This window comes from Centrocercus urophasianus, unplaced genomic scaffold, assembly GCF_019232065.1.
Source record: "Centrocercus urophasianus isolate 14NV4802_14NV808 unplaced genomic scaffold, USGS_Curo_1.0 seq_30, whole genome shotgun sequence".
In the NCBI taxonomy this organism is placed as follows: Eukaryota; Metazoa; Chordata; class Aves; order Galliformes; family Phasianidae; genus Centrocercus; species Centrocercus urophasianus.
The window spans coordinates 9,356,998-9,376,534 of record NW_024884867.1 but is presented as its reverse complement, the minus strand read 5'-3'; the positions used below and the strand labels follow the sequence as shown (position 1 = coordinate 9,376,534).

Sequence of the window (19,537 nt, the reverse complement as noted above, 5' to 3'; positions counted from 1 at the left end):
AAGTTCCTGATGATCCTGAAGGCATTTGAACCGAGGCTTTAAGAAAATTAAAACCAGAAAAACTTGGTATAACACAAATTTCAGTAAACATTCAGCTTCACACAAGGTCACAGCACAGCAAGGAGGTGTTAATGTACAAGTCAGGGAGTTCGCTGTGTAACTTTCCAATGGAATGGAAAGGAATGGAGTAAGAAGATATAGGCAAAATTCTGTATAACTCTTCAAAAATTTAGACTTTATACAAATCATACTTCTCTAGATACATAAAGACGATTGCATTGATTTGAAAGCATCCATTGCATTTGAATTTAGCAGCATAGCGTTCTACCCTAAATCAAGGAATGTGTTTTGTGTTATCTTTGAGTTGGATATTGTTATAGTAACCCTGGGTTGTTGCGAAAGATAAAACAGCCAGATACTAGAACTGTGTTTCCAACATGACCAGAACATTATAAATGTAATAAAACATTTTAATTAATTTATTTAGATTTTCAAACATGGAATACAAATTTGTACGATTTCCTACCTTAAATGAGGTATCTGGGAATGTTTGAAGTGTTTCCATAAGAATCGCTTCATAAAGCTTAAAACTTGAGCATGATTTCTGTATTTTGTGTTGCAAATATGATCTGTTTCATTATATACTAGATACAGGGTTTTCTTTTCAGTGGTTTCAATTCTGTTTTATCCATTCTATATTTTTCTGATGTACTGTATATGTAAGTTGATTGCCATTATCAAACCTGGATCTCACAAATGCACACATTCTCATTTACAGGTTTGCACCTGTGCTGTGTTATTCAAACAGTGTCCATTGTGAAAATTGCTCCCATGGGTTTAAAAGCACATGGGTAATTGAGTGTAACTGCGTTAGCTCTCAGTAACCTAATAAGAATTAATGAAAATAGAAGAACCACCGGCTAAGCTAAATGTTCCAGATGCCCCATAGCTTTATTCCTGAGACATAGGAATGTCCATATTCCTGGACATTTTCTGATTGTTACTCACACTTTTACAAACTTTTGACTGTTACAAACACTTAATAGCAACAGCCTCTCTTGTACTGAAAAGTTCATTATGAATATCTCTAGCACAGCTGAAATATTACTGGCCACTGCCTTCTACGTTTTTGTTCAAATCCTGATTCCTTTTTTAATTTATATTAAGTTTTAGTAAATATCTTTTTTTTTTAGTTCACAAACCTATGTGAGTTATTAAATCTTTGTTGCTCCAGGAACTGGAGAGATGAGCATTATTATCCACATCTGTTGAAATATGCTAAGTGAGTTGGTTCTAAGATTACACAAGAGTGTTAGAAATCTGGAGTCAATATTTCTTAATAGCATTCTGCCTCAAGTCTAATTATTGCTCTTCTTCACTGAATCCCAGGGGATAAAAAAATGGCTGCAGACTTCTGATCTTGGTAAACTTTTTTGAGATTTTTAAGGAAGAAGAAGCCCAGATGAAAACACTGCGTGTGCAAAGACAGCTGAATATTTCAGTGCCTTTCACAAATGCTTTTTTTCCTACCTCTGAAAAAAACTATATTAAATAGCTGAAAGATATGAACACAAATCCTACACGCTAACCGTTTTTAAGGCAGCGTCTTTACAGAACATGACTTATGGCAGTAAGAGTGCACATACTCACCAATAGCAGCTGTAAAGTACTGCTCAATTTCATTGGGGGTGAGTGCCCTTTCCCATATAATGAATTCATCAAATGCTCCATTCACATAGCGCTTCGTTTGATCCCCTTCTGTTCCAGTCAGCAGATTTGCACTGGGGTCCCCATAATCATAGAAAACTTTCCCATCTGGATCAGTTGTGTTTAGAGTTCCATTGATGTAGACCTTCAGTCCTTCTCTTGATTTCCAAGTGAAGAGAATATGAGTCCAGTAAGGACCTAGAAAACAGTAAGTCACAGCAAAATCTATGAATCATTTCCATTTAGTGCCTCTCCTATTCAGTAAGTTTCTGCTGACTTGTGCAATGCTATGGAGAAGTATAGGAAGTGCTGAAAGTGAATTATGGAATGCTGATGTCATGTATATTAATCTTTACACACATGGGGAAGCCCATACTTTGGCAGAACGCCTGTTAGCTTTTGTCTGAACTCTTACTGAGGCTCTCTGCAGTTCCATAAATTACACTTGCTAAGTACTATTGGCCAAGACTAGAAGTCTCTTCAATACTGTCTCAAAATTCAATTCAGCAAGAACTTCATAAAGACCGCAGGAACTGGAGAGCAGGCAAACAGACTAATTAAAGCTGCCACACTTTCTTTGTTACAGTTGAAAGGCTGAAAAGATCCTACTCATTTTTACTTGGATTGAATAACCCACAAACGTGGGTTTCTCTTAAAACAAGATTTCTAAACTGATTATAAAAGTTTGGTACTATGAGCTGAGAAAGTCCTATATTCCTAGTTTGCAGATAGTTAAATAATGACAAGAAAAAACTTTAGTGACTGTCACTGGCATTACTGTAAGTTCAGAATTTGTCTCAGTCACTAGGTAAGAGTTTCCCAACAATACAAAGTTTAGCAGTAAGATATGTGATATACCAAAATGCTTCTTAATACCATGTCATGACATAAAATTTGACACTTAACAGTTGACAAAATGAACAAGGCACTAAATATCCAGTTAAATCATTACTAAATAAAGTCATTATTTTGGAGATAGTAGAGTCCTGTACATGTATAGATTTTAGAATATATGGAGAGACTAACCTGTGTTCCTCACCCAGCTGTTTCCATCTAAGGACCCATTGATCTACTTATGCCAACAGGAACTGCAATTCAGACAACTGGAAGGCAGGTCTGAGTACTGCTGCTGAACAGCAAATGTTGTGTAGTTCAGTATCAGTGAGTTAGCAGTTCACCTTTCTCTCACCTTTCCCCCGCCATGAGAATTCAACCACAGAGCTCTAATTACTTTTATGTCCACATTTTCCTGATAATGTACCGTTGGCTTGTATTGGCTTGTACCATTACATCTCTCTAATCTGTCTACGAGAATAATGTAAAACATAAAGGCAAAAAAAGGTGAACTTACCTGGTGGACTAAAACTTGCTTTCCACTTCATCATTGCATTCCCACGGGTATAAAATTCCACTGAACCTTCACCTTCACTTGAACAGATTTTGAAACCACTGGAAATCACTTGCCCACCAGAGGCAGGGGGAAACTTCGTCTGTTGGTCTTGAGTTTTCCAGAAAAAGGAAAACGTTACTCCTGATGGAAGGAAGCAAGAGTGGATTTGTATTGAAAGTCTTCCATACTCACTGTGCTTTATGATGCTTGAGTAGCTTCAGGAGGTGCTGACAAAGTGAACACTAAAGAAACTTCTCATTATGCTGAAAGACTCAGAAAAGAATGTTCTTGCTTGTAAGATACTGGGAATGCTCTGGTGTTATAAAAATAAATTATTCTGAATATTATATTATACTGTGGATGTAGAAATAATATGACTTGCAGATATTTTTTTTACTTTCTAGTGGTATGAAAATATATATCAGAAGGTACTGTATGTATCTGACAATATGTCTGCAGTGGGATAATGAATTCTCTTTTCCACTACCATGTAATAGTAGAGGTATCTTCTCTATTAGTTTCTCCTTCTTTCATAGAAAGTTAATGCATAGCTAAAAAAAATAATCCTATTTCAGGTTTGAAGAATGGCTTAAATCAGTAAAAGCAAGAAAAGTCAGTGTTAGCAACGGTGTTTAAGATTAGGGACTTCTGGAGGTTACATATGGAAGGATCAGTAGTTAATTGAGGTTTTTTACTTTGACTAAATCTAAAGTCTCTAATGTAGGTATTGATACTGACTGGTTGTGTCCTTATGTTGATAGTTGCATACAGCTTAATGTTCTTCGATAATCAGTGTGTCAAATCAGTGCACCCTTATAACACTGGCCATTTTGTGATCTTTACCCAAGAAAAAGAAAGGGAAGAGAACAGAGGGAAGAGAATTTAAGTGTCTGTGGATATGGACAAATGGATTCCATGAAATCAGAAATTTTAAATAACTGTCTCCAAAAATCAGTTTGAAAAAAGCATTCCTGCTGAAATACCACACAATTAAAACAAAGTCTCCTAAATTTCACCTGTAGGATGACTTATATTTATCATATAGTTTTGTAGCACCATTAATCTCGGTGCTAGATGAAAGATTTATGGTAGTGTAAGCTTATTTTTGTTTTTGTTTGAGTTAGTTGTACAGTAGACCATTGATCTGAGCAGTTAGTGATTACTTGTAATTTCGAATGCAGTTAGGAAAAAACTGCATGGTAGCAGAAATGCTGATTCAGGGCTTGAAGAAGTGATTGAGCACCTGGTGGGAAGGCAGGGCCAACCCAGGGGAGCTCAGGTGCATGCAGTGGTTGTGTGCAATTTAAGGGTTGGCAGTAGAGGCAAGGGTATCTGACTGCAGATTCCTGCATGCCTGGGGTGTTTTGAAGGTAAGCAGTGTCTTTCCTTTATTGCTGTGGCTGTTGTCTTTGAGCAAACCCTCACTTACTGCAGCCTGGGACCATGCTGCTGTGTTGTTGTTGTTGTGCTTTCCATTGCATTACACACATTTTCAGTAACCTCTGCTCAATTGTTTTAAAAGCCAATGAAGAAATATGTCATGCTGGAATTTTAGAGGATTCATTACATTATTATTAAATTACGTAATTTGATAGTAATAGCTAAACTGTTGAGTTAGTAATTAGTTCACTAACCTTCAGGTCCACAAACTTCTGGGTTGCTAATGCAGGAATTTTGATATCTTCCAAAGAAGAGAAAGGTAACTCCTTTCTTTTCAGTAACATAAATTCCTTTGTTCACCATTCCTTCTACAATGTCTAAAGGAAAAGCAAAACATAGCTTAACACTTATGTAAGTCAAAGATCCTTGGAAACACGACTTTTAGCAGGCTTGTACGCTTCCTTAATTTTTTTCTCATCTACAGTTTTTGTTGTTGGTTGGTTCTGTGTTTTCTTTTCTGATTGTTTGCTTTTGAAGAGCCATACAACATAATTATTTCAAGTTTGTAATAATTATATTCTTCACCCCAATTCTTGCTTAACTAAAATGTATTAGCAGAACTCATACACCAAAAACAGAACCCAAAAGTCATTATTTTGAACTACTCAGAACAAACATTACAATTTCCAGACTTCTGAATGCTGGGCGCATCATGCAACTGTTTCTGTCTTGCTGTTAAGTAGAGTTTGGCAAAAAAATCTTTAATCAATAAAAAAACCCATATATTTTTTCATTTTTTGAAAGGGGAGTTTTGTGATCAAAATCCACTTTTCATTATATATGAATAAAGTATACTTGATAAACTATACTTAAAAGACAGGAGAATATCTTTTGATCGTGCTTTGGTACGACACCACATGTATATATGACTCATAAAAGCTACTCTCTTGTCTAACATGGGTAATGATTATTTGTCTTGTGAGTTACTTGTGTTCTCTGCTTTAAGAAGCACTGTTTATTCATTCCCTAGTAACCAAAGCACATGAGGCACCCTAATACTCAGAAAACCTGACATTTACCATAGGAAACCTCACTGAGTTCTGAGAGTCCAGCTGGTGATAGGAGCTGTGCAATGGCTATGAAGATTCAGTATCTTGGTTTTAAGACCCTTCTCTGTAAATTCTTCTAACCAAAAAAAAGTCTAAGGGAAACATCAGCACTGAGCACAGTGTCTTCTCCTCTGAAGTGCAGAAATTGTCATCTAGCTGCTGCTTGATATTTGAGAACTGAATGACATTATAATGGAAATGGAAAATGCACAAAAATGGTCTAGAACACCACAGGGGTGGGACATAAAGGATTTTCCTTTGTATTTATATGTGTACATCTGCCTGACTTGACGTAAGACTTTGAACAGTGAAAATCAAACTGGGCCCAGGTTGATGCACAGGCAGTGCTGGAGCGAGACTGTGTGTCTGGAGTGATAATGAGAAACAGAGTTGTCACTGCTTCAGGGTGGTGCATCCCCTCCTGCAGCGGAGACCTGTGTGACAGGGAATGTCACTTTCAGAATGTAGGTGACCAGGAGGAATGAAGGCAGCCATACTGGCCCATCTGCAAGGTAGCACCACTCAGGAAGGCAGCAGATGCAGCATGTGGTAGTGCTCAGTGAACACACCCAAATGTTTTCTTAGTTCATCCCAAATCTGAGTGCAAATACTAAAATTCTCAGGTGTGCTTCCCTGCTTTTAAGCAAGAAGTCATCAAAACAGATGAGAATTCAGTTCTTTCTAAAAATTAGAGTAAGTACTATGGAGGGAAGCAAATATTTCTGAGTTTGTCATTCTGGCTAGATTAATATTTAAATAAATACCATAAAATATTGCATTTCTGTTTCCATTGCATTTCCTTTGCCATTTTAATGTTCGTGCTGAATGTGTCTTACTACATGACAACTATGCAAAAGTTCTATAAAGCAGATAAATGAGGGCTGGAAGGAATTGGGGTCACTTGACATTTGTTACAGAGTTCGCTTTTGCCAGCAAACTTTAAGAGAGCAGAAAAATAGTGGTTTATCATTCTCATACAGGCTTCTTAGTATCCAAACGACTTCTACCATTTTCATCTTTCTCCTTAGATTAGACTTTCCAATGACTAGATGTGAGCTGATACTTAATCTTTAAGTGGACAACAGGTCATATGTCAATTGTACAAGTATAAACCCCTGGTGATTTCAGCAAGTGGCTTTGGTTACATCCACTTAGTTTCCAGTCTGGCAGGTTTCTGCATGGAATGTTGTCATTTTCTGTTCTTCCTCTAATATGCTACCACGTTGATGGGGGGAAAAATCATTAAAAGGCTACATATCTAAGATTTGTGCTAGCTTTATTGTCATTATTAATATGGTAATTAAACATGTACTAATTGACAAGATTACTTCCAGGACTTAAAAATTGACTTGCATTTGCCTTTCTTAATGTGTCCTTTAAAAATAAATATGAAGTGATGATAAATAGTGGTTTTTTGTGTTTTTTTTTGTTTTTGTTTTTTTTTTAAGGTTTAAAAAAAAAAAAAGCATTTGTTCCTTCATGATCCACTGAAATGTTATCTGCTTCCCCTACACCTAGTAAATAGTAAACAGTAATTATAGTAAATTATTAGTAAATATATATTAGGCTTTTGAGAGCTACTGGAGTCCATCTTTCCATGGACTATTTATCAAGGGGATGCCACTTCTAGTAATTTGAAGTAATGAAGTAATTCTGGTAATATTTTAGCAATGTTTTGTTTGTTTGTTTAATTTCAGTCAGTGTAAGCATGGATCTTTACCAACTGAGCAAAACTCAACTTTGAGTACAGTGTTACAAGAACCCTCCAAGCCTGACAAATGCACAACAATAAAAATGTAAATCCTCACCTACAGTTGCAGAGAAGTTAGAGTAGGCAGAGTCATTGGTATATACAAAGGTAGAATTATGGGAAGGAAGCACAGTGAAGTTGTGGATTCTTAGAGCTGGGTGAAACAACAAAAAAACAAGCAAATAAGAAAAACAATGAATAAACACAGTCAGTAATGATTTGACCAGTTCATATCTCTCAATTTAGCTCAGATCATTAATGTTGGCAGTAGCCTTTAAAACCGTCGTATAACAATGTCCTACCAACAATCTGTGTGGATGTGAATGTTGTGTCCCTTTACTGCACGATTTAAATATAGGATCACTAAGACCACTTTTCTTCCTGGCAGGAATACAAGAGGAAAAAGACAATAATACAACTGCACTTGGATGAAGGGCTCTGAATACAATCAGGTCAGTAATAAACTCCTGTTATTTCAAAAATCATTATGTGGTGAAAAAGTTACGGTATCTCAAGTCACTTGTCCATCTCTGGGTTTCCCCAATGCAAGAGATACATGGATATATTGGAGCAAGTCCCATGAAGGGCCAGAAGGGTGATGAAGGGATTGGAGCATCTGGCACACCAGGGAGAGGGTGAGGGAGTGGGGTTGCTCACCCTGGAGAGGAGAAGGCTCAGGTGTCTTATCAAAGCACATAAACAGCCAGTGGGACGGGTAATGCCAGAGCCTCCTCCGTGGTATTTAGTGAACAGATAAGAGGCTATGGGAGCAAGTTGAAACACGGGAAATTTCATTTAAACAAATGCTTTTTGTCTAAATACTTTTAATGAAAAATTACAAGGGTCAGGTGCTGAGTAGCTTGCGAAGAGGAATTGCTGTGTCTCCATCCTTGGAGAAATTAAAAACCTTATGGGACACAGCACAGCCATTGACCAGCATACTGTCAACAGGTCTGAAAGGACAGCACCAATGCTTGTTTGTATCTAGAGCCATTCCACCTGCTGTAGTTCTGGGAGCTATCAAGTTAATTTAGGTATCTAACAATAATTTTTCTTCCCCTCCCCACTTTGATATTTTGAGAGTATCTTTCACACTAATTGTTTACCCAGGGTGGGTAAACAGAGCTTGATGGAAAGCCTGTGTAAGTAAATAGATGTGCTGATTTGGGACTTAGACCATCTGGGCTCACAGGAGGGGGAAAAAAAAAAGGAATTTTCAAAAAAAAAAAAAAAAAAAAAAAGTGGAAAACAAGGGGTGAGATGAAAACCTGAATGTGACCACTTTTTTTTTCTTATTTGATGTTTTTCAAGTTGGCTGTTTCCCTTCAATTCCTTTTACTGCTTTTATTTTTGAGACAACTGAAAAAATAATTTATTGACACTGCCTCTCACAACACAAATACATTGAGAGATATAAATCTGGCTTCACACACAATGACTTCAACAAATAAAATGGATTAACATGACGGACAGACTATGATGCTTCAAGTATTTAAGAGAAGAAACATGGAATGAAAACATTTGCATGAAATTATGATGAGTGGAAAAAAACAGGACTAGCATAATAGAGTTGTGTAATCAGAATGGTATCAAAATCTAGCAAATTGTTACCTGCATTAGATTACGACAATTAAACTTATCTTGTATCAAAGTCAAACATCAGAGAGGTACACAAAACTTCTCCTATATGCAGTGCAGAAAAAGAATTGTGCTGCAGGGAAAAAGATTTTTGGCCACCACGTAGTGAGACAAAGTCCTCAAAATCCTTTTTTTTTTTTTTTTTTTTCCCCACCAGGATCATAAAGCTGGCTATATATAATGTTATTTTACACATAATAGGATTCAAAGACAGTTATTCATGTAAGCCAGTCTTATTCTTCTTTGTGGGATCAGGAACTTTTATATATTCTAATTCACTCTTTCATGCTACCATTGAAAAGATTTCTGATTTTTGCTGAAATAATGTGATTTAACAAGTTTCAAAAAATAATCTTTCCAACACTGTGCAATTATAATTTGTCCAACAGCTGTAATCCATGCTAGATTTAAATATTCCTCAATTGCTTTGGAAACAACATGTTTGTAATAAGAATGTCGAGACAATTTAGAAAATGACATTCACACACTTCTGAAGAACTTGCATCTTAACTTTCTGTAGATCGAATTCTGGTCCTTTTAGAATTAAGTGGAGATGCTGCCATCAGCCTCTAGTGAGAACAGAATATTGCCCAGATTTATTTCTGGTCAGCCAATTTCATTCCTTAAAATAATTCCTGGAAGGATGGGTCGAACAGTCTAAGTTTAAAATACTTCAGGATTATGGAATAAGAGGTTTAAGATATCTACAGATTTTTTCTCTTTACTTAGAAACAGAGATTTATGTTCCCATTTATGTATAACAAATAGCACTAGCTCTGCACTTAAGTAACATTTTTCATGTAAGATTGTAAAGTTCTCCAACTCTTGTTTTAATCTCTTGCTGTCATATTTCTGCATAAGAATACTATGGTCACCTGTAATAGTGCTGCAGCTACTCTTCACTAGTACAGAAGTGTAGCTCAGTGGCCAAAGGAGTCATCACAGTGTGGTAAGTATTGGGGAATGTGTGTATCAACCCAACTTACAATTGGCTAAAAAGTCTCAAGGGAAAACAGTTCTCATGTGGAAACCACTAAAGCACTTCTGAGCCTCAGAAGGAAACAGAATATAGCAGCAAATTACTCCTGAAACGTATGACCCTACAGGTTCATAATGCAGCAGTGGGATATTGTGGTTCTGCTGAAACTGCATCAATTACATCACTTGGACGTTCCTGGGAAGTCATCTCTTCTTTCCAAAACATCAGAACCAGAAAACTGCTGAAACCAACCATTCTAATATCATTCCCAATGAGTTCTTGCAGTTCTGACAACTGACTCTTTCCAATCAGTCAGGGTTTGGCTTTACCAAGTCTTTCAAGAATTTGCTCAACTGGAAAGGAGAAAAAAAAAAAAAAAAAAAGGGGAAAAAAAAAAAAAAAAAGCACAGAACAACTCTTGCTGTAAGAGGGCTTTTAGAGAAGTATCAAAAAATATAAAAATGATTAAGAAGTATTCAGATAAGAGCCTTGCACTTCTCTTTCTATGGATACTAAATGTGATTTTTCAAAATTGCCTGTAGGGTTTAGGCATTTAACTACTTCCGAAAAGTTAAAAAGAACCAAGTGTTTTCACTGCTGGCATAGCCGAAGATCTCAGTTGCTGAGCTTATTTAGTGCATATTATGCATGTACAAAGTCAGCTAATAACCATGTTATTTCAGTGACCCTCTGGATCATGAAAAAATTCACTTTATAACCTTAACAATGTATATTCAGAATGCTTGAGAATGCTCTGCAGAACTCAGCTCTCACATATAATATCACTCGAACATGAAAGCATTGCAGAAACATTAACTTGAAATCTCAGCTGCTGCGGTAAAAAAGCTAACTGCTCTCATTTCTCCTGCTCACTACTTACAGACTGCACAAATACTTATGTTATTGCCACTGTCAATGAATCCTTTGTCTACCTCCGTTCGTATCCCGAAACTCATGAATTCCATCCACGTCTTCCAGCGGCCAGTAATGGGAAGCTGATGAAAAAACTTTGAACCCTTTCAAGGAAACAGATGAAAAAGGTGTTATATCTCTTGTTGGACCGTACTTTAACGAGTTTCTACAAAGAAGAGCTATAGAGGAGGTCAATAGGTCAATTAAAACAAGATATATTATCTGCAATGTTTGATAAGCAAGACCATGAATAAAAATGGCAGGGGAGATCTAAGCTGGATATCTGACTGACCTCTGTGGAAAACCTCTGCTTTTAGAATTCAACTGCTGGGTTTTTTTCCTAATTATACTTAAAATCTGTAATCATTTCTGATCAAATTTCTGCAGGTGTATCAGGCAGCATTTGTCAGCACCAGGTGAGAAGTTGTTCTGATAATTGCAGGGTTTCACCCAGCTTTTTAAACATACTATGGACAGTACAAAGCATCAAGAAGGGAATGTGGAGGAGGGATGTTTTGCCTTTGTAGAACAATTCCTGTGCTTCTGTCTCCTCCATACAGGACTCCAATACCCACACTTAAATTGAAATCGAGAAGATGCTGAAGAGTTCCAAAGACTCTTATCCTGTTCTCAAAACTGACAGAAAAACCAGTGCAACACTGTCAGATGATATTAATGCAAGCACTTTTCACTTTTTTCCTCTTTGAGGAACAGTAATCAGAAATGAGCACTAGCACAGAAATGAGCACTGGTGTCTCCAGGTAATTCACACAGTGACTGAGCATATAGCAGAACTATGCCCTTTAATAGAAGGAATTTGATCCTCCCTAAGAGAAGCGGTTCCAGATTGCTCAGCTACATGGTGGGGAGGATGCTTGTGGCCTTTGTTTCCCTAAACATCCTCCTTAACACCAGATATGCTGCAAAAAAACCATCTGCTGGTTTCCTCTGACAGATTTAGCAGTAGAGCCTAATCGATACAAGTTAGAGCAGTTTTTAGGAATTGTGGTTACTCTAACCTGAGCAGAAGCAGGCAGTCCAATGCAATCAGATTTTGTGTTCATGTGATGTCTATTCTAAAGGTGTAGCATTAGGAAATGTAGGAAAACATGGATTTTTATTTTTTTAGCTGCAAGAAATCCTTTATTCTGAAAATAATTTAACAAGCTGTCCTAGGAGAAATTGATCATCTCCTGTATGCAGGGAAGTTTTAGAGGGTTGATACAGATACATGGAAATTTTACTGTGAATACAAAATCATGGCACGGGATCCTGTTAATTTGAGTTAATCTTTTCTTTTTTGGGGGAGAATGAAGTAAGTACTTAAAATAGGCATTTTTGATTCAGATTTCAATCAAAATGATTATTGGGTTCTTTCTGATTCTCCCTTAATATCCCTACCCTCAAATTAAAACGTACTGAAAGCATCAAGCATTCTCTTTCCTTCTCCCCTCCTCATCTACATTCATACAATGAAGTTCCACAGATTTGTTTCAAAAACATGATCTCCCTAACCTCCTTGAACTTCCTGACTGTGTTTTTTAATACTTTTCATAAAATGCCATTGAGATACAGCCCCATCCATCCCCTGGACGATGCATGAAGGAGAAAAAAAGATAACTAGCTAGCTTCAAGAAAACCTCTCTGCCTTTCACATCTTTGTTCTTCTGATGGATATTTAATATTGAGTTTGAATTGATCTAACAAAGTGCAACTTTAACTCCCCAAAACTTTTACCAGTGAATAATCTTATTAAGAAAAATGAAGAGCAAGCGCATCGTCAAGTGTAGGAGTAAAGAACTAATGGGGTCTCCAAGAGAAGTGAAACAAACTTACTTATAAAGTTATACTGAATGTTTAGTTCTTTGCCCTTCAACCAGTTTGTTTGTTTTTGGTTGTTTTTTTTTTTTTACCAAGCAAGCTTTCAAGAGCCTCAGAAACAAAGAATAGTTTCTTAAATACCATTTTAACTGTTGGACACCATGCAAAAGCTCCCAAAACTGTGTGCAAATCACAAATAGTGTCCTTTGCCACTTAGAGACTTTCTTTACTCTGAAGAGAGATTTGAACAGCTTGCCCATTTGACAATTATTCTACCATTTTATTATTCTGGATACAAATTAGGTTTCATTATAATGGAATTGCAGGGACAAAAATTTTATTTGGCCTTAAGCTTTCTAGTCAAACCATGGAGCGATGAACTCTTGTGATGATTCTCATCCTCATGGTATAGTTTCAGAGCAGAGTATAGTTTCAGGGTTTAGTAGAGGAACCTAAGACCGAATGGAAGTATAAAACTGACAAAATTCTTAAACGTCACAATAAACACTCATAGATCTGAAAGCACGAAACAATATCAAGCTTTGATTTTGTGAGAATGAATGAACTTCTTTGCTTCTCTTCCAAATGGAATAGTACCAAAGATACCTAACAAACCATTTCTAATTGACCAGGAACTACAATTGGCCTATCTAACTGGGAGTGTTTGCTGTTGACATAGAGATTTTCCCACATAGAGGGAACATGAGTGTAAATAGATGAGATAGGGATGCATTTAAGGGTTCTGTGGTCACATTTCCTTTGGATACTTGAAAAAGACAAAGAAAAGCATAGTTGCTAACAAAAGGAGAAAACTACTGACAAGGTAGGAGAATAATGACACAGAATAAGCACGCACAAAGCCAAATCTGAGAATTCCAAGCAGTGCAACTCAACTAAGCTTATGTGGAAAGGCATGCTGACGGAGGAGGGTGTAGGAACCTGCTTTCATTTACATAAGCCATATCTGGGTACATGTTCAGTTCTGTCTTCAAAGAGTACATTCTAGCTGCTCTAACGTTAGAGTGATGAATTTCTGTGATATTAAGAGAAGCCACATAGGTAACCTGTGCTGAAGAACCTCCATACCATCCTCAAAATATCTATTTTGCAGAGCACATAACATGCCTGCTGTTTCACAGTGTGCTTATCTGCAAATAACTCTTCCTTTCATTAACATTTACTCTTTATATCAGGGGGGAAAAAAAAGATTAAAATTAGCAGAAGTCTTAGAAAAATATAGCAAAAGAGAGGAAAACAGACAAACAAGAAAAATCTCTGGGAAGGAGATGAATTGATGCCAGAAATGTATCATGATATGGCATGAGTATTTTATTAATGGCTGTAGTGCAGTTGGTATCAAACAGATTCCTAAGGAGAAGCTTCTAAGAGCCTTACATTTTGAAGCTGGGAAAAACGGGCAAAGAAAATGGGAAAGCAACCAGAGATGCAGCAAAGAAATGAATCTCCGAGAGCCATGCGGCTCGTCGGTGGCTTTCCTAGCTGCCAGTTCTGAACTATATAAAGCCATGCTGCTATCCCTCTTACAGCCCCAAGAAAACTTCTGAAAACAAATACCTATTGCTTTGAATTCAGCTTATACGTGTATAGTTCTTTCAGTAGATAATTACTCTGCGTTCAGAACAAAAGCACTTCTGAATTGTTTACAGTCTCTACAAATTCAGAAAGCATCATTCCCACCTACATATCCCCATAGATTTGTGCTACAGACAAATCTCATATAGCTTGCCCCCCCAGTGAGGAAGACCATTACCCCCTTACTGGTTCTATTGGCCAGAAGCCTGTCATCCTTATCGATAGGAAAAGAGATGGTATTTCTTAGTCTGAATGAAGGTAGAACACGTAACTGGTCTGAAGTTACTGCAATAGCAGACAACATAACTCCACATCACACTGTATTTTATTTTGAGCGTAATTATATATTGTGGAAACTTAACAGCACAAAGCAATGCATGAATTGCAAAGCAGTAAAATTGTACTTGTACACCACCATGAGGCTTGAGGTTAAACTATTTATATAAACAGAAGGATTCAGCAGTTACACACACAGACCCCAAATAAGCTTTGAGTGAGATTTTCTGCATTGAAAACAGATGAGAGATCTTTAAAACACTCTACAACTGATTTTAACTGAAGCATGATGGCTAGGAGCAGGGTAGATCACTTGATGCTGTGGCAAAGTACACAAACCAGCACGTCTAACTGTAGATCAAAGAATTAAAACACTGAACACAAGAAGAGAGAGAGAGAAAAAAAAAAAGACCTGTGTAGAAATCTAGTTCAGAAAATATGCTCTAAAACATAATAATAAGCACTGTATAGAGAAATTCCCTATCGAATACAAGCCATTTTTCTTCAGACATACTTCTGTGCAGATGTTTAGCAGATAGGCTACCGAATTTTTACTGCCTAGGATGGTCTGATACTTCGATAATTCAGTCTATTGTATTTTTACTAAAGAGCTGACATTCAAATGTGGGGTCACTGATTCTCGGAGCTACTAAACCAATGAAAAATACAAAGCAAGAAAACAAGATACAGTATGCATCCTTATATAAAAGCATGGTGTCATAAAGTATAAGTAAAACATTCCTTACCTGGGTGTTTGAGTAGCTGGGAATAGTTTCCGTACACCTGCACATAAAACATTTTATAATGAGACATGGTGAGGCAAAACTTGCTAAGAGGGATCCAAATATACGTCAGTGCCGACCGTATTCAGAACATTACCTGATTTTTGAACTGCAATAAAATCAGCAAAGAATAATGACAGCAAAGCAGAGATAATAAATTCTTCATCGTCTATTTAAGGTTAGAAGTACAACCGAGATCAAATTCCTGCAGATTTTCAATCATAAGTTTTCCTTAGCTACTTTTTGTATTAAAAGGGACATTTTCCATGTAGGTTCAAGAAGTCTGTTCCTTCAGTGATGGCAGAATATCCTTCCGACCCTTGAAGTAGTATTTGCTTTCTTCACACTTTGATCTCTTCATTTAACCATAAATAAATTACTGTGATTGCGGAAGAATTAGAAGCAGTGTGCATCGGATCCGAAAGTTGTACCGTTCCGTGGAAAGAAGTCAAATATTTCTGCTAGAATCTGTGCCAAAAAGAAAATATCTTGTTTTCAACTTTCTTCCTATGGTTGTCTTTTCCTTTCAATTACTTTCACGTTGTCAGAGATCCGAAGCCAGTTTTGATTTTGCTAGCAAGAAAATGTACTTCCTTATAGCGCATAAAGCATAGAGCTCTCACTCTCTCCCTGGGAAATGAACTGAAAAGACTTGCTAACTCCTCTCTTGTCCAGCTCACGTTTGCACCTCCATCCCAGATCTTTTTGGGTGGAGAGCAAGTCTGAGTGATGTCATGCTTTCTTCTCAAACTTTGTCCCATTCTGGTACTCTATTTATATCACGTTGCTGCTGTCTCTTTTCTGGGTCCTAACACCAGCCAGCTAGGAACAAGTGGAAACAAGCTAATGTGCCTCAGCAAGCAGATTAAAGAGATTACAGCTTTTAGCAATCTGCGCATTCAAAGAAGAATCAAAGCCAGACCAATTGTTCCCAATTCAAATGTTTAAGAACAGTATAACAGATTTTGGACACAAGTCTTTGAAGGAAAGCTAAGAGCTATTCATCAAAACAACAGACTGTATTTGTTTAAAGGAACATGACCTTTATAAAAATACTGCTTTAAACCACACTGCACTGAGGGATTAATATTACTGTGTACCTGTCAAGGAGGGGAAACTGCAGCATTAAGCCATTCTACTGATTTTCTCAAAGATGCACAGCACAGCTAGTAAAACAACCGGGAAATCCCTTCTATAAGAGCCACAGCAGCGTCATTGCCTTTATTTTTACCAAAACATAATTGCATTTTTAAAAATTATATATATTATATATTATATATATGTCTCCCAAATTTGAACTTACCTTCAGCCCCTGACACTTACTCGGTCAGCGAAGCACTGCAAACACAGAAATGAACGCACACAAAAGATGCAGATTGATGGAGAAGTGACCACACGACCTGTTTCCATGTGTGTGCCCCTGCCCACGATGGCTTTTCTTCTGCCCATTAGCGATTCCCCTTCCCCCACCTATTTAGTGGCTCTTGGTCTTATCTCTTCAGGTGCCTTTATCAGCCTATAATGGCCTGATTCCTTCTATGGCATTTACCCTTCCTTACTGGTACATTTCATGGCATTTGTGCCAAACTCTTGGGTTGAGCCAGCTTGTTCTGTTTTTGTTTTGCTTCTTTCTATTGACCCTTTCTATAAAGGTTCTGTATTTGGAAGCCCAGCAGGTTGCCTTGTGACTGTTTAGCCAGCTGGTTCCACAACAGTATAACTGAACTTCTGAATATTCTGGTGGTAACTCCTTGCCATGAACTGAGTAGATGGAACTCCAGAGTTGAGGGATGAAAGGAACTTTATTTAATTCAGGAAGTTGCATGATACGTATCTCATACGGCACAAATTAACTTGTGTCACCAAAATTAATTATAAATCTTCAGCATCACCAAAATATACATCTTTGGTTTGTAACCTCAATTTGGAATTTTAACAAAGCAGTTTTGAGAGTTTTTAACTTAAGTCCATTCAAAAATGTATTTTCCCACTCAGCTACGCACAGTGTGGCTTCTGCTTATTTTCACTGAGTTTTTGAAATGTTGCTTTGTTTTGCAAAGATTCTTTCCCTCCCTCCTGTTAGCCAGAAAATCCTTTGTAACCTGAAAGTAGAATTCTGTGTAAACCCCAGGAATTCCGCATCACGTACTGACAAGTAGAGCCACCCTTAGAAATAATAGAAAGTTGCGGCTAAAAATCAGGAAAGCATTAAACTGTAAAAAGAGAAGGACAGGAATTTGAAATATTTGCAAAGAGGGGCCTGTCAAGGGAGAGAATATGCTTACCAAAACAATTGTGAGAATCCAAGCAAACATGCTCACTGCCAGGAATTTTTGTGGAAACAGCAAATTGCAACCAGACATCAGAGATTATTTGCAGAAACAATTTCTAAACATATTCGTATGATCCTCTGGAAACCTGATCTGAGAAGTCACACTGCTTCCACCACAGACCAGAGGTAGCACTGGGCACCTTGCGTGCAAACCCAGTCGCTGATCCAGCGCTCAGAAAACGAACAACCGCAGTGGATTGCTCCTGAGTAACCTGCAGATAAAATAATGTCCCTTTAAAGTACTTGCACGTCAATAAGAGCACAGATATACAGCAGGTAACTGTGTGCAGCCTGTGCTCAGCAGCTGAGAGGATTCTCCCCAGGACAGCTCTCCCACAGCAGCGAGGAAGGGAGGAGCTGCGATCTCATGGTGCAGCAGTGCTGGGAGGGCTCCCAGGGCTCTCCAGATTATCACATGCCCCAGGTTTCTTTTTTCCTCTTTTCCTCCTCTTTTCTTTGGGTGGGAGAGGAATGCAGTGGAGAGGTGTGTGGAGGGACACAGCACTTTCAGTCATAAAGGTTTAAGGAAAAAAAAATCATAGTTTATGTTGGTGATATCACTTCCCACCACGTTAATGAGTGTGATTTATTACAAGGTGATTGAACTTTCAGTTTCAGCTTTCCCTGTGCAGCTCTTGTTCCTTCAGCATTAGTATGTTATTAAAAAAATATTGGTAAATGCTGTGGTTGCCATTTAGCAGGAAATGTAAGACACTCTGATGTTAAAAATCTTTACTCCTTGCTATGTGAATACAAACAGAGAGAATAATTATTTAAAGCATTTATTGTACAGTGCAGAAGACAAACATTCCATAATATGGTTTTCTTCCTTTATTTTCATTGGAGTCATTAACTCCCCATGAGAGATCTAGTGCATAACTGGGACCAAAATGTTTTATCAGACATCTTAGAAAGGAATATTTTAAGATTAAATCTAAATGCTAGGTTTTGTTAAACTTCTCAGATATCACAGGCTCACATGCCAGTACATATTCAGGATTAAAGTAGCTCCCTAGTCAAACTCTGTCGGTAACAGAGATTACTAACTAGGTGGTTGCAGCTGATATATCAACACCAACCTGCTGAAAGTTGTGGTTTTAGTGCCAGCTTGACATGGAATTCCTGCATTTGTGGCTGTAGAACTGCTGTTACTTAACTTCAGTTACACAAGAAGTTGTTTTGTAAACACAATCATCTGTACTTTGGCACAGAAGACAGCCAGGGCAACTCCGCTGTTTCTCTTGGAGCTGTTCAGATATGTACGTATGCACAACTTGGTTATATTTGCACATCTGCAAGGAACCTGAACAAAAGTTTGTGACACACGTCTCCATCTCAATGCAGATGTTCATACCAGTGCAGCTCTGTTCATAATGAGCATGCTATTTACTCACTGAACTTCAAAGCAGAAGCAGTTTTTACAGAGGAATGGGTCACCTCTAGTGGTTTATTATTCTTTATGTTGTGTTATTCCAATCTGGAGTTGGTGTATTCCAGCTGTGTTTTGCCATGATTCTGTCACTTTTGAGGTAGTGGTATTTCTGTAATTGCCTTCCTCATTTTTTTCCATCGCAGGCAAACAGTATTAATTTTGATGAAAATCAGCAAGTTTAAATCTTCAACACAGAGCAAAATATACATATATATCCAAAGATCAGTTCTAATAAAAAGGAATAAAAGCAGCATTTTCTAGATGTTATGGGTAGTACTATGCATACAAACTGTGTACAGTCATACAAACTAGTTTTGTCTCCAAGATGTACGCTGCCCGTGGAAGAACACTGATATGGGAGGGCACAGATGTTTCACTAGCATGAGAAGCAGTTGCTAATAAGTTCTGTACATATCTGTGGCCGTATTGCTGTGAT

At 37.5% G+C, this 19,537-nt stretch overlaps 1 protein-coding gene across 3 annotated transcripts in view; it reads right to left on the bottom strand.

Annotated features, from left to right (window-relative positions):
• ADGRD1 (adhesion G protein-coupled receptor D1) overlaps positions 1-16,029 on the bottom strand; it is a 125,813-nt gene extending 109,784 nt beyond the window's left edge. Inside the window, exons 1-7 of one of the 3 annotated variants that reach the window (XM_042829287.1) lie at positions 15,435-16,029; positions 15,302-15,338; positions 10,886-10,969; positions 7,395-7,490; positions 4,732-4,854; positions 3,059-3,238; positions 1,651-1,905 (exon numbers count right to left, since the gene is read on the bottom strand). In XM_042829287.1, coding sequence (XP_042685221.1) covers positions 1,651-1,905; positions 3,059-3,238; positions 4,732-4,854; positions 7,395-7,490; positions 10,886-10,969; positions 15,302-15,338; positions 15,435-15,503 — 844 coding nt within the window. In that variant the 5' untranslated portion in view covers positions 15,504-16,029. Of the gene's footprint in view, positions 1-1,650; positions 1,906-3,058; positions 3,239-4,731; positions 4,855-7,394; positions 7,491-10,833; positions 10,970-15,301; positions 15,339-15,434 lie in introns of all 3 variants that reach the window. The other 2 variants (XM_042829285.1, XM_042829286.1) reach the window with 2 other exon arrangements.
• Positions 16,030-19,537: the final 3,508 nt, after the last annotated feature.